The sequence below is a fragment of the Amphiura filiformis genome, chromosome 6 (genome assembly GCF_039555335.1).
Source record: "Amphiura filiformis chromosome 6, Afil_fr2py, whole genome shotgun sequence".
In the NCBI taxonomy this organism is placed as follows: domain Eukaryota; kingdom Metazoa; phylum Echinodermata; class Ophiuroidea; order Amphilepidida; family Amphiuridae; genus Amphiura; species Amphiura filiformis.
Genome location: NC_092633.1, coordinates 28556926 through 28571992, shown reverse-complemented (window position 1 = coordinate 28571992; position 15067 = coordinate 28556926). Strand labels below are relative to the sequence as shown.

Genomic DNA, 15067 nt, shown 5'->3' with positions numbered 1-15067 from the left:
TAGTCCGAGGTGCTCTGACGATAACACTCCGATCGCCATGAAATCTACGTTTAGTTTATTTATGTAGTAGGCCAGTGGCAGTGGGACAACGGAACCGCTACGAGTACGACCTACGTGAACGAGCTAGCGGCGCGTGTCAAGCGCGGGGTAAGTGTGTGCATACTGCATAGACTGATAGAACCTTGTGGAAAATAAAAATGCGTTAGCAGTACCAGGGGCGTCTATTTCTTCCGTTATTCACCCCCAAAGGGGAGGGAATAATTTTACCCCTTTGGGGAAGAATTTTGTGTTTTGAAAAAGAAAAAAAAAGAGAGGAAAAGAAAACAGAAATCAACAGGATTCAAGGAAGATTTTTAAAAAAAAGAGAACTAATTTGGGCCAAAAGTATATAGGCCTAACTGAAGCATGAAATAGATGGTCACTGGCTGGCAGTGACTGGTCTACAGGGTAGGTGAATTCATCAAGTGTCATTTGGGGAAGAATTATAATGGATACATAGCATTAGCAAACATGTAGCAGTCCCTTGCCTTTTACCTACATTCCCATCCCAAAAAAATAGTTTGAGGGAGACCAGGGAATGCTTTAGCCCAAAAGAAAACAGGGAAAAGTTGGGTCAGTAATGCTTCCCTGTCTGGGCAATGGTGCACTAGTGGTCATACTAGCGATGATGTATCATAGCGATTTTTTACATATTTGTTGTGGGACCTGAGAGCACATCAGACATATCGAATTGCATTTTGAATACAAGGAATGTCCTTCTGATAACAAATAATTTTATTGTATTGAATATATATTTTTTCAACAAAACACCAAAAAAAGTAGGTCTTTTGGGGAAAAAATGTATATCTTCAATATGAAAGGTCACAATTTTCAATTGATGGACGGCTTTTCATCCCAGCTACATGCACGTTAAGTACATGTCATTAGATTTATAAAGTTTGCTTCTGCTTTGTCTTTGAGGACTGTTAAATATCAAAAATATTAAAAATATCAAATTTTAATAATTTGCCATAAAATTTGTATTATATCGCGAATTTCGAAAAATCAAAATTATTTGATATCAGAAGGACATTCCTCGTATTCAGAATACAATTCGATATGTCTGATGTGCTCTCAGGCCTACAAAAAATACTGTGCAAACATTGCTATCTGATTCCTTAAACCCTTTTGTTGTAAAAACTTGATGAATAAAAGCACTACCGTATGTAAAGACCTTTTCCTGAAGGAAACCTTTTGATTTTCTAACCATGCATCATGAGACCGTTCTCTTCTTGAGACCTTTTTGAACCATTTGGCCTCACATATTGCATTGCAAACTATTAATTTTGATCAAAACAAAAGGTACATTAAGAAATTCCGAATACTAGTAGCAATAAATCTCATTTAGTATAATATGTATTCCAAGTAAAACAGCATTGTCTGAAGGAAACCTTTTGATTTTTTAACCATCATCATCATCAGTCGGCTGCGGAGCAGGCGACTACAAGCTTTCTCCAACTAATGCGATCTTAGGCAAGCCGAAACAATTTTGTTTGGCTGCAGCATCCCTTCAGTATCTCCCAGGAGGTGCTGGACATACTGTAAGTACAGTGTGCGCGGGCCGTCCGGTTTCCTCTTCCCATGTGGTGGAATATAAAGCGCATATTCTTTCACAGGCTCGCCATCTTCAAGACGCAGTATATGGCCGAGAAATTTGAGTTGATGAATCTTGACTCTGGCAACCAGTGGAGTGGTGTTGGTCAGGTTGTAGATGGTTTCGTTTGGAATCCGATCCACATGCTTGATGTTTAACATGACTCTGTAGCAAGATGTTGCAAATGCATTGATCTTGTTTTCCATGTCCTTGGTAATTACCCATGACTCGCACCCGTACAGAAAGACAGTAACACACGTTGTCTGAAACAGCTTGATTTTTGTTTCGATTGGCAGGGACGGGCTTCTCCAAAGCGTTCCCAGTTTCCAGAAAGCTGCCCAGGCTAGTGCTTTTCTTCTTTTTAGGTCTCCAACACTAGAGCCCATCTTGGAACCCAAATACCTGAAGTCTGTGACATGGTTGATGGTACTACCATAGACTTCAAGTGCTGGTTGGGCGTTACAGTTTGCAGTCATATATTTTTTAACCATGCATCATGTTTATTGAGAACTAGTACTATAGCGATCAATCTTATTTAGTTTAATAAATTAATATGCATTCCAAGTAAAACAGAAGTTCTGAAGGAAACCTTTCACTTTTCTAACCATGCATCATGTTTTAAGACTTGTACTCAACAATATCTTTTCCTTTGGTGTCTTTTATTTTACCAAATTTTACGGTAAATTACAGTATTTTACTGAAAATTACTCTGTAAAATACCAGGGGTTTATTTTACTTACCGATTTAGAACACTGCCTATGGGAGGCAACAAGAAAAATGAGGAAAAGTATATGTAGATAGCAACCAGCATATCAAAAATGTTCCCTTCGGGTCCATTTTTGTGGGATTCCAGTTGGGGAAGCATCTGGGGAAGGATGTGACACACCGTGGTAGGGTGAGGGAATAATTTAGATTTTCTGGAAGAATAGACACCCCTGAGCAGTACGCTTAATTTATAAAAGAAATTCTGCAAAAATATCATATATCATGTACATGTACATGTATACTGTTAGACGTTCGCCTTTCGTATCTCTTTCCTTGTTGGAAAGGTATAACGTTGAGGAGATAGGAACATGTACAGAAGATCGGGGACCTACTCTGCCATGTTTGGCTGAGTAACGGTACATGAACACGGTCTTTTGTGCCTATGTAAATTAGTCATTGTGTAAAGCTGTGTTTATACCCAGACTGAATCATTGTCGCTAACTACACAAGTTATGTGTCATGTGTGTGCAATTTTAGAAAACGTTGACCGACAGAGGGTGTCAATATAGGCCTACGTGTCGCTTTTGAAAAACAGCGAATCATGCGCATGCTCAGCAGGCAAATACGACGGCGATTTAGTACACTGACCGTGCGTGCGATTCAGGTTTCTCCAAAAGCGATTGAGTATAAATGCATCTTTAGAAATGACCGGCGATTGTGTGTACTCAAGTGGGTTTTATCATGTTAATTAGTGACCTCGATCAAGCATTGAAATGCTGTCATTTTTTGTACTGGATCGTTCAAGCATCTCCAACAAATTTTTCAATGTAAGTGCCTCTGGCCCTAGTAGAAGTAAAAACGGATACTATGGCCAGAGTTCTATAATTAAAGACAAAGATAAAGACAATTTATCGCGTCTGACGTCACCTGTCAATCAAACTCGAGCACGGTTTGTTTACAAAGTGTCGTCATAATGATGACTTGCTGAACGCGGATTTATAACCGGGCGCCGTATTGTTAATTTTGCACCTTCGACATGCAAACCATCTCAAAAGTTAGGTCTTTATAGTAGGAAACTTTCTTTGGTGAATGCACCATGTCCACAATGCCTAGAAAAGCTGCTTTTTGCCTTGTAAAAGTACGAAATTTTTCGCCATTTGCTGCTATTCCTTTTCTCCGATCAGCACCAGATAGATCGGCCTTCCTTTTACGCGCTGATTAACCTGTGTAAACCAATCAAGGATCGTAATTGACAGTGACATCAGACGCGATAAATTGCATTTATCTCTGTCTTTAATTATAGGGCTAGTATACTGTAAACATCAGCTGAGTGCAAAATTCTGCAGTCATACTGTATACACGGCACATCGCATGATCGGAGATCACCAAAAATACTCTTGTTCCGACTTGTCAAGCAAATCTAACACATACCTGGTGGCAAAAAAGAACCATGCCTAATAACTGACTGTTGAGAGCTGTTTGGATTTGAGTTGTTTTGCTCTGGTTTAATTTCTGCCTGTGGAGCAGTGAATCCTCGTGGTGGAAAACAGTAAGCCATCATTTGCGTTTGTTTTGATCAATTTGAGGTCATGGTTCAAAGGTCAAAAAGTTATCTGGTCTTCTTGTGTGCTGCCCTCTTGCCTATTATTATAGTAGAGGAGCCACATGGTGATTTTTTGAGGTTTTAGTGCAACATTTTCAGTAGACAAAGATGACACATGGGGTCACAATGCGACTTAAATAATATCAATTGCAATATCAACTTTAATATAGCAAACAAACCATATTAATGTTGATGACAAAAAACCAGGTGGTGGTCGCCGTGCATTCCCTAAATTTTCATCGTCAACCGTGTAATTGAATGGGATTATTTTGAAATTTTAAAACGCTTGAAATATCAAAAACAAATAGGCCTATGTTAATAAATAATATAAATACAAGCTAAAACCGTTGGGATTCGATTCGATAATGAACCCCACAAAACTAACGGCGTATATATGGAAAATGCCATACGGCCGGGCGGTTTCACAAGTTGCCGGCTCTATCATGCCACTCGCCGCCTGCAAAAAACATACCTTTTTTTATCAAATATCTGAAATCTTTAAAATTTTAATACAATGATTTTTTTACCCTATAAAATTAGGGTCTGTGCTAGGCTAGTCTGTGCAATAATTATGAACCCCCCGGGGTAAAATTTCCAAACGACTCGCCAAAAATTGCTCTCCACCCTCTCGGCCTGCCTAAAATTGCTTGCCCTCCCCTCTCGGCCCGCCTAAAATTGCTTGCCTCCCCCCCTCTCGGCCCGCCTAAAATTGCTTGCCCTCCCCCCTCGCCCGCCTAAAATTGCTTGCCCATAACTATCTCAGTCAGCCTACTATACTATCTCCTTATCTGCCTCTTGTTGGAAAAGTGCGTACTTAGCCATTACTCTTGTTAACCAGTGTACCGCCTTGAAAGTCCATGCCTTTATCCATCTTTTCTTTAAAGTTTTCCACAATTTCCGGATAACTAATTATTCTTTACCCGGTACATTTTGAGAGCGTACACGGCGTAAACACGGAAATGGGGTTCTAATTGGCTGATTCAATCGTCTGATAATCACAACAACAGATGCAGTAATCTGATTGGCTGATTACGCTAGGGCACTTGCATCAATTTGAGTAAGGGACTGCCGTTTTTCTCTGAAACAGAGTGAATATGCATGAATGAAGCATCTATGTCAGTGCGAAAAATAGAGAGGAGGCCATGAGGTCATCTGTGCTTACAATAGACCTAGACATTCCAAAATAATGCCATCGAGCTACATTTGTAAAATAGATGGGAAACTTCCTAAATGACGTCATCAGCACACAATGACCTCCGGCACCTCACGATAACCCTTCCGGTGGGGTACGTGTAACACTACTCAAATCTGGCTTGATGCAATAATACCAGGACTAAGATGAACCAACGGCACTGATGAGCACCGCCCCCCCCCCACTGGCTACGTCACTAAAGTAAACTTCATATTTCATGGAGGAGAATACATGCTATATGGTATATGTTTGCAAGGTAATGAACCATATTCCATATTAGACAGGTCAGAATTTGAGAATTTGTACTTTCTGGAGGCATTTCGTGTTAAAAGTGGTTAAACAAGCTTTTTAAGATAATTCGAGGGTGCTGAATATGAAAATGCTGTTTAACCGGTTCAGTTTTGGAGTCTTAGCCCTCAAAATTTAAAAAACAAAATGGCCGCCATTTTCAACATATTTTTGATAATAACTTGAATTTTAAACAGCATAGGAGGTTAAAAATGGTGGCAATATTCATGTTTATGATGCAGAGGAACCCAAATTGATTGTTACTGAAGTTTCAGCTGGTATGGTTTTGCCGCCATGTTGAATTCCAAAATGGCCGCCATTTTCTTCAAATTTCTGCATTTTCTGCTGTAACTTGGATAGTAGGCAACATAGAAGTTTAAAAATTATGGCAGTACCCATGTTTTTAATACCAAGGATTTCAAATTATCTGTTACCTACTATCTGTTGTAACTAGTTAGGGTTGCCACCATCTAGAATTCCAAAATGGCCGCCATTTTCCATTTTCATCAAGTTTCTGCATTTCCTGTTCATAACTTGGATAGTAGGCAACATAGAAGTTTTAAAATTATGGCAGTACCCATGTTTTTAATAGCAAGGATTTCAAATTATCTGTTACCTACTATCTGTTGTAACTAGTTATAGTCCAGTCAATCTAAACAAAATATTGGTGTCACTCACCACTAATTGCAACAGAATTTTTTTCACTTTTATACATTTTAGAGATGTCCCCTGAACATCATACCAAAAATATACTAAAATATACTTGGTGGAAAGGTAGTTTTGGCGGGAAAAGGTCATACAGGGGTCACATTTCAAAATTGCTTTAATCATTTTAAAAACTATACCAAAGCATTCCTCTAGTGTTAAGGATTCAAAAAAAGTATAGTTTGTCATATCTGTGATGTACCATTCTCAAGTTATAAGCAAAAAGGTCAAAGGTCAAATTTTGGGCTCCACGTGGGTCAACTTCGAAAAAACGCTCCGATCTCCTTAAAAATGGTCTCAATGTGTTCGTCTTTTAAAAACACTCCAAAATAAGAATAGTTTGCCATATCTTGGATGTTTCGTTACCTAGGTAGCAGGGTAAAAGAGGTCATTGACCATTGAACTCTATTGACCCCGACCTAGTTTTCAATGTTACGCATGTAATTAAACAACCTAAACAGTGCAAATATTCTTTAAATGAATTATGTATGCAAGCCGAACAATTTGAGACCATTTTGGTTAAAATCAGACAATTTTTAGTTTTTTGACCTCTGTTGAACCCCAACATTTGACCTTTGATCTTTTTGGTTATAACTCAAGAACCGTACATCACAGATATGGCAAACTATATTTTTTCTGAATCCTTATGACTAGAGGAATAATTTGGTATAGGTTTTTAAATGATTGGAGCGATTTTGAAATTTGACCCCTGTATGACCTTTTCCCGCCAAAAACTACCTTTCCACCAAGTATATTTTAGTATACTTTTTGTATGCTGTTCAGGGGACATCTCTGACATTCATAACAGTGAAAAAAATTCTGTTGCAATTAGTGATGAGTCAAAACCCACTTTGACTGGACTATTAAGGTTGCCACCATCTAGAATTCCAAGATGGCCGCCATTTTCATCAAATTTCTGCATTTCCTGTTATAACTTGGATAGTAGGCAACATAGAAGTTTAAAAATGATGGCAGTACCCATGTTTTTGATACCATGGATTCCAAATTATCTGTTACCTACTATCTGTTGTAACTTGTTGGGGTTGCCACCATTTAGAATCCAAAGATGGCCGCCATTCATTTAGCAATTTCTGGGTGTATTTAAAAAAATTGTCATCGTTTTCATAAGGGTACATTACTTTCTCTGGCTAAATGCAATTTTAAATTAAATGAAATATTAAATTAGTTTTCCAAGTGCATTTCAAAAGGTTAAAGATTTCCAAATTAGCTATTATACTTTACACCATACAACTCATGAAACTGTTAACATTTGCACTTAATCTTACTTACGGCTAATTGTCCCCGTTAGGATCTTGGAACTATTTGATTCTTTTTATTTGACATTTCACTTAATAGTTCAGTGATTCCTAACTTTAATTGATGCCTTAAGTCTCTTGTGTTTCTGAACTCTTGTTGGCTGTTAAATGCACATGCACAACCATATGTGCATGTTAGCTTAGCTTCCATGCAGCTGCATGCAATTGTCACTTATACATCCATTGGTACATTTGCATGTTGGTGGTAGATTCTTCTGTGGACAAAACCACTGGTCATTGACAAGGGGGTATCATGCGTGGCCATGGAGTTTCAAAAAGCACCCTAAACAAGTATGTGCAACGACTGAAAATACACCCCTAAACAAGTATAACAAGTGTAATATCCTACCCTAAACAAGTATTGGCGTTTTTTAACCCCTTAGCAAGTAAAACATATATTTTCGACACCCTAAGCAAGTAATAGGCCTAGTACTTGAAGCCGGGACTTGAAGCTCCATTTTCATTGATTTCTTTAATAGTAACTCAGGGCAGAATATGAGCTATTTTAAAATTATAAAATAAACGTTACATTATTTTAAGCTGATTTATAGTATCAGAGAGCCTAAGAGGGAATTAAATGAAAAGAACATTTACTAAACTCTAACTAAGAAAAAACAACAATGAAGAAAAGAAAATAGAGAAAAAGAAGTCAAGAAATGTTTTTCATTTTTGTAGGCCCTATTAAAGTTTCGACAATTTATTCTCCATCCTCCAAATATTATTATAGACCTACAAATCATGTTTCAAAGTGAGACAAAAATCATAAAATAGTGGTCAGATTTTTTTTTATGACCTAGGCTTTTAATTGCGAAAAGATGAAAAGTGCATAATATTAATAATTTATTTTAAAAGCTTAAAATGACAACAATTAAGGCCTACTTCTGGAAGGAATCGGATGAATGATAGTGGTATTATTTCATTAGTTGAATAAAGTATTAGGATGAAAATAAGTCGGTAAATAGCAAGTGAGATGCATGGTGCTCAATCAGTTCAGCCAAGACTTGCAGGATTCGTGTATGACTGCCGAATTTGTTACCAATCCAAAAACGTATTTTAATTCTGCACCATATCCATCTTTAATATTCATTTGATGTTTTCACAATTTATTCAAAAGTTTAAAATTTGTTTTTTAAATAAAATCAAGATCACTTATTGTGACAAAATTCTGACAAAAATATGATGCTTTTGACGATAATAACATGCACGTTTTTATTTATTTATTTTGTGGATAACAGGTCAAGTCAATCAATCCTCTACCGTAGATATTTGTGGTTAAATAATTGTATACAACATAAAAATTAGCTTGAAAATCTTTATTTTTATCCATAATACAAGATAGAAAATTCAAATAATAGTAAAAATATTTTTAAATGAAATATGAGAAACTTTGGACTTTATAAAGGAGAATTGAAACTCTTAAAATCAGAGTATACACGTGCTGTGCATGTACATTGTACATGTACTGCATGTAATACATCACCGATGAATGTTGTAGAGTTGTGTAGCATTGAATGGGTTAATGGAAAAATATTAACAGGGCCAGCTGGGCGAAGTCGGCAATCTTTATGGACTTAAAGAAGAGACTAAACAGAGAACTACACAGTCAAGTCTAGGATAAACATGAAGGACATGAAACTTATGAAGGACTGGAGTCTGGACGGACCCTAAATACGTAAATCTGTTGTGAAAAAGATACCCTTTTTCTCTAATTTCCATGTTTTTGACACCCTATTCACGATACGTACGTACAGTGCCTGATCGTGAAAAAAGACCCTTTACGTGATTTTTTGGCCACGCATGATACCCCCTTGTCAATGACCAGTGGCCCCCCCCGGGGGACAACCCTTTGAGAATAGTATCGCCTTTGCCTTATCGCATCTGTCCACATCATCTGGCATGCACCTTATACAGACGGCAAATGAACTGTGCCAAGAGACCGGCCAAGAGCTGTCAACAATTGCTTGAAGCACCTTCAATGCCATCTTTTTGCCCTAGCCAGCAAGCTGTGACACACTACACTGTTACAACCAGTTATGAAATAGCAGCAAAGCTACCACTTGGTAAGGCAGTAGTTCCTGATGGATTTTGTGAATTGGGATGTATTTGGGCTTCTTACAAGTCCTGCCTTCATCCACAGGTGGGTGCATAGCATCTTGTCAAAATGAGCAGCCAGCAAGACAAGCATGTCAGTGTCACGTCTTGAAACCACTACAGCTTCATCATTTGTGTTAATGCAATGAAGTACAAAGCGAGTATCCGCCTCCTCATGGTTGGCCTCTAGGGGTGTTGTGTCCATCCCTGAATCTGAAGATCTAACTTCTGTGATATGTGCAAATCCTCCAGCCACTACAAGTGTTGTGGGTGCAATTGATACAGCATTTGTCATAAGCTGTTGAGATAGGAGTTTTATTCTCTCCAAGTGAGAGTGAGTTAGTCCAGTTATTCGGTAGAAGAACGTTGTGGTTTTCTATTACCCGGCATACTTGTCGATAGCCCGGATTCGTTTTGTTCTGGTTCCAGTCTTGATGGAATCATGCTGGTATCTGTCAAAGGTTATGTCAATCCTCTCAAACTCAGCTGCCACTACTTATATGCAGACTCCTATTCATGGCAGCAAGTGAAATTTGAACAGGCATAAGTTCATGCTGCAGAATCTGTTCCACGGTATCTGTGCGTTCTGCCTTAGAGGCTGTCATAAATCGCGCTGAAGATCAGGAGTGCCAAGCACTTTACATTGGTGAAACCAGCCAATCCCTGCATATCCCAACTTAGACACGCTAGTTCACGTGGCAACGATTCAGCGGTCTACAACCATCTTGAGGGCTCACAGCTTTGACATTGAGAGAGTTGTCATTTTGGACCGTGAACTACGTTGGTTCGTGCGGGGAGTCAAAGAAGTAGTGTGGGTACGAGCTGAACAACCGTCCATGAACAGGAGCGGGAGCTTTAGAGTGAATCTGTCGCATGGATGGGATCGGGTCATCAATTCAAGCAACATCCTCATCGATTGACCTCAAGATGCCCCTAAATCATCCATGGGGGAATAGCGGGGATAAATCGCCCCAATATTTTGACGGGGGGGGATGGTCCATACAGTCATCCACCTCCCAATGTTGACGCCTGTATGTGTGTTTCCAATCAAATAAACATGATATTTGGTATTGGCCATTTTAGCCTAAAAGTGACATTTTTTTGCGCGTATGTATTCCACTTTTACACCATATTTCATCACTTTAGCTTAAATATGGCTAAAATTTTCACGCGGTTAGCGCGCATTTGTACCGCCATAATCTTATTCTGTTGCCAAAAGGTGCTGGATTCACTGTATTTCAAGAAATTTTTCGCCCCCCCCCCCCCCCATGTCAAAAAGAAATCTATGCCTCTAGCACTGGCAAAATCTTTGGAATATTCTACAGTACGGGAGATGGTACTCCCTTGGTGAAAACATTAAATCGTCCGAAAGCTGAGACGACTTTCTCCTCATCGAGGTTGTCATGCTTTTTTCTGGATCTCGTTGTACACATACTCACTTTCCAACTGGGAGTGTTCCATCATCAGCACTTGCCTAAATTTACTTGATATACAAGTTCTCAAGTTATAAAAGAGTACCAATCTACCTAGTGCAGTGATACTTCTTGTGATACCCACAATCCCACCGCTCCTCTTCCCAGTGCCATTCAACCATTCTTGGGTATGATCAGGGGATACTTGGACGAAATTTCCTGCCTGGAATTCAAGGAAGGCTTCTGGTGGAAGGCAGTTCTGCCATGTGAGTGGTATCCCATCTGGCATAGTGTTATGATGATACCTTAAAAAGAAAGATCGCATCCTTCTGAAGGCATGCAAGTGGAGATCCCAGACACCATCACGCTGTGCTCTGATGAAAGCAATAGAACGCTTTACCATGTCCATATATTGCCAAATGATGTAGACAGATGCGATAAGGCACGGGTGATACTATTTTCAAGGGTTGTCCACAGGGGAATCTACCACCAACATCTGATGCAGTGAGGCTCACACAAAGTATGCACATTACCAGGCTTGTATTTGGAAACAAGCAGTCACCATTTCTCCCATTCTACTGCAAATAAGATACATGGGATGGACCTATAGATAGAAGCTTGGTTCCATAACTGATGACACTACCTCCAATTCCCAAAGCATGTCGCGAGATAGTTTCATGCATGTATATAAGTGGTAATTGCAGTTGTAGAAAAGCTAAGCACATTTAACAGCCAACAAGAGTTCAGAAACAGAAGAGACTAAAGACATTAATCAGAGTTTGGAATCACTGTACTACAAAGTGAAAGGTCAAATAGAAAGAATCAAATAGTTGAAAGATCCTAACGGGAACATTTAGCCGTTAGTAACATAAAATGCCAATGTTACCAGTTCCATGAGTTGTATGGTGTAAAGTATAGGCATAGTAGCTAAAAGGCGGCCATTTTGAAATCTTTAACCTTTTAAAATGCAGTTGGAAAACTAATTCAATATCATAGTACAGTAGTTGATTTAAAACAACAATTCAATATCACTGTTTTTGTTCTAAAGAAATTAAAAGTGCATTTAGCCAGAGAAAGTAATCTACCCTTATGAAAACGATGACAATTTGTTTTTTGAAACACACCCGAGAAATGACCTAATAAATGGCGGCCATCTTGGAATTTTAGATGGTGGCAGCTCTAACTATATACAACAGATAGTAGGTAACAGATAATTTGGTATTAAAAACATGGGCACTGCCGTCATTTTTAAACTTCTATGTTGCCTACTATCCAAGTTATAGCAGAAAATGCAGAAATTTGATGAAAATGGCGGCCATTTTGGAATTCAACATGGCGGCAAAACCATACCATTTAAAACTTCAGTAACAATCAATTTGGGTTCCTCTGTATCACAAACATGGATATTGCCACCATTTTAAACCTCCTATGTTGTTTAAAATTCAAGTTATTATCAAAAATATGTTGAAAATGGCGGCCATTTTGTTTTTTGAATTTTGAGGGCTAAAACTCCAAAACTGAACCGGTTAAACAGCATTTTCGAATTCAGCACCCTCAAATTATCTTAAAAAGCTTGTTTAACCACTTTTAACACGAAATGCCTCCAGCCTTTTAATTAAGCACAAATTCTCAAATTCTGACCTGTCTATATGGTAACTGGACATTTCATCCCCTCGCATTTTCATCCCCTGGACATTTCATCCCCTCATGTTAAAACGCTATTGTAGCGTTCTTTGAGCGTGACAGTAAAAAGATTGCATATGAATATAATAATTGTTTAGGATCTTTAGAAGGAAATAATATAAGGAAATTAATCTTTATTTAAAATTAGTCTTATTTATCCAATGTATGCACCGTGTTCTGTATGAGCTATCACCAGCTGATCACGCGTATAAAAATCGATCGATGTTGAATGGCAATAGTGCAATGAATTTACCTATTGAACAGTGCGTGTAGGCCCCCTACACGGATGATTCTAATTCAGTATTACGCCTAGTAGGCCCTATTATTATTATTAAAAGTATTATTATTTTGTTATTTTACTGGGGTAGGCCTATCGTTATCATTATATTAGGCCCCTATTATTAATATTTTTATTATTATTATTTATATCATTATACTTTGTTTTTCGTTGTTGTTGATATCATGTTGATATTAGCCTGGACTATTTAAGCTAAAGTGTATTTCTTCTCTTTCTTCCTGTTATTTATGTATTTATTGTGTATTGTTTATGTATCTATAGGCTGTTTATTTATTTATAATTATTGTAATTTATGTATTTATTATTTATTATTATTTACTTAGTTGTTCATCTAACAAAATTAGTACATTTTTATGGGAACCATGTATTTGTAATGTGGATAGTATGTTATTATTAATAAGATAGTGATAAAAGATAATAGCATCAAATATGTCTGCATTTAGGCCCTATGGAAGGATCATGGCAATATTTTTGTATTGTCCACTTGATGAGGTGATTAGAATAGTGCAATGTCATGTTATACAATAGGAACAATAGCCGTCAGCCGAATGGTTACAGGAAGTTGAACTCTTTCAATCAGTGGAATCTATATACATAGAACTATATTGCCAGTTTTAGTCGCCCAATTGGGCGACTTTTGACTTCCGTCCCGCGACAAACAAAGTGCTCCCGCCATTTCGCGACATTTTGGCTACTTTGAAAATCTCACCCGCAAAATCCATTAAATATTGGGCGATTTTTGAAAAGCCGACTTCAAAATTGTTAAATTGGATATTCTGTCATAGTCAATGGTCCTTCAAAACAAAACCTCCAAACAACTAATTCAAATAAAAAGAAAACATTCTGTGGTCAGTGTGCATCCAAGTATGACAATGGGAAACAAATTAAAGTCGATACACGCGCAGGGAGATAACTGTTATAAGGGCTTAATCCCCAGGATTATCCTTAGAATATTCCCATATCAATTCTCACAAGTGGCTTAAGACGACAAAAGTGCCAAGCGGGGGGCCAAGTTTCTCTTTTCATGTAGGTTCACTTGGGTTTATTAAAATTAACATCATGACATAACTACATGTTGTTCTATGATGGCTCTGGGGAGTGGGGCAGTGGCTGAAAATAGGTTAGTCTACATTACCAGTCGTTATCTATTTTTTTTTTTTTTTTTTTTTTTGAAAATCAACTAATTTTACAAAAATGCATGATGTAGGCCTACGAAAAAAGGTTGTTTTGGGGTTAATTAAAAATATCACTAACTACATGACATTATACATTGGCACGGAGGGGGGGAGGGGCGATGAAAATAGAAAATAGCTTAGACTTCATTACCAGTCGTTATCCACGGACCCGGGAGGGTGTTCTGGGTTGATTGATTGAAAGTTGATTGAACTTAAAACTCATGGTTATAAAAAATTGTATAAAAAGGAATGGTAGGCCTATACTATTTTTGATTTAACGTTTCAGTATCAGCAAGAAAGTATATTCGTCCCAAAGTATAAGGTCTCACATAAATTTATCATGAAATTTTTTTTTAAATCGGTTAATGACAACTTGACTTCCAGTACGGCGTGTACAAGCACGACCCGAAATATTACGATGCATCCATCATCATGCACAAATCGGATCACATCCTTTAGGTATTTTCGAAATGAAACATTTGTCAAAAATGAGGAAACCACAGTAATGACAAAGTTGAGCCCCATTCAAATACATGTAGTTGTGAAGTGGTATATCAAAAGGAGACACTTTTGGGCAGGACCGTAAATGGAGAAATATAAAACTACCCTGTGGTGATTTTTTTCATAATTTGGGTTTGTTGCAAATTGTTGATGTTAATAATGTTTTTAAAATATTGTCTGATAGTTTCAGACTGGAATATAACTGACATCTTGTATTTTTCAGACACTTTTCAAGGTCATTCCTACTAACATTGTTCAAGTTATCATACCTCCTCCTTATATAGTAGGCTTATCAATGCTGACATACTGTGCATGGGTTCCTTGGGCACGGGTTACAGCTCTATGGTATTTAAGGGTCTTTTGGTGAAAAGCTCAGTCTTTGAGTCCTTCCCCGCCAGAGTCCTTTTTTTCTCAAGTTTCTTTCTTTCATTCATTTACGAATATTATTATGTAGTGCATGGTGAT

At 37.8% G+C, this 15067-nt stretch overlaps 1 protein-coding gene across 1 annotated transcript in view; it reads right to left on the bottom strand.

Annotated features, from left to right (window-relative positions):
• Positions 1-3918, bottom strand: part of LOC140155226 (FMR1-interacting protein NUFIP1-like) — a 92985-nt gene extending 89067 nt beyond the window's left edge. Inside the window, exon 1 of the mRNA XM_072177978.1 lies at positions 3770-3918. Coding sequence (XP_072034079.1) covers positions 3770-3899 — 130 coding nt within the window. The 5' untranslated portion in view covers positions 3900-3918. The remainder of the gene's footprint in view (positions 1-3769) is intronic.
• Positions 3919-15067: the final 11149 nt, after the last annotated feature.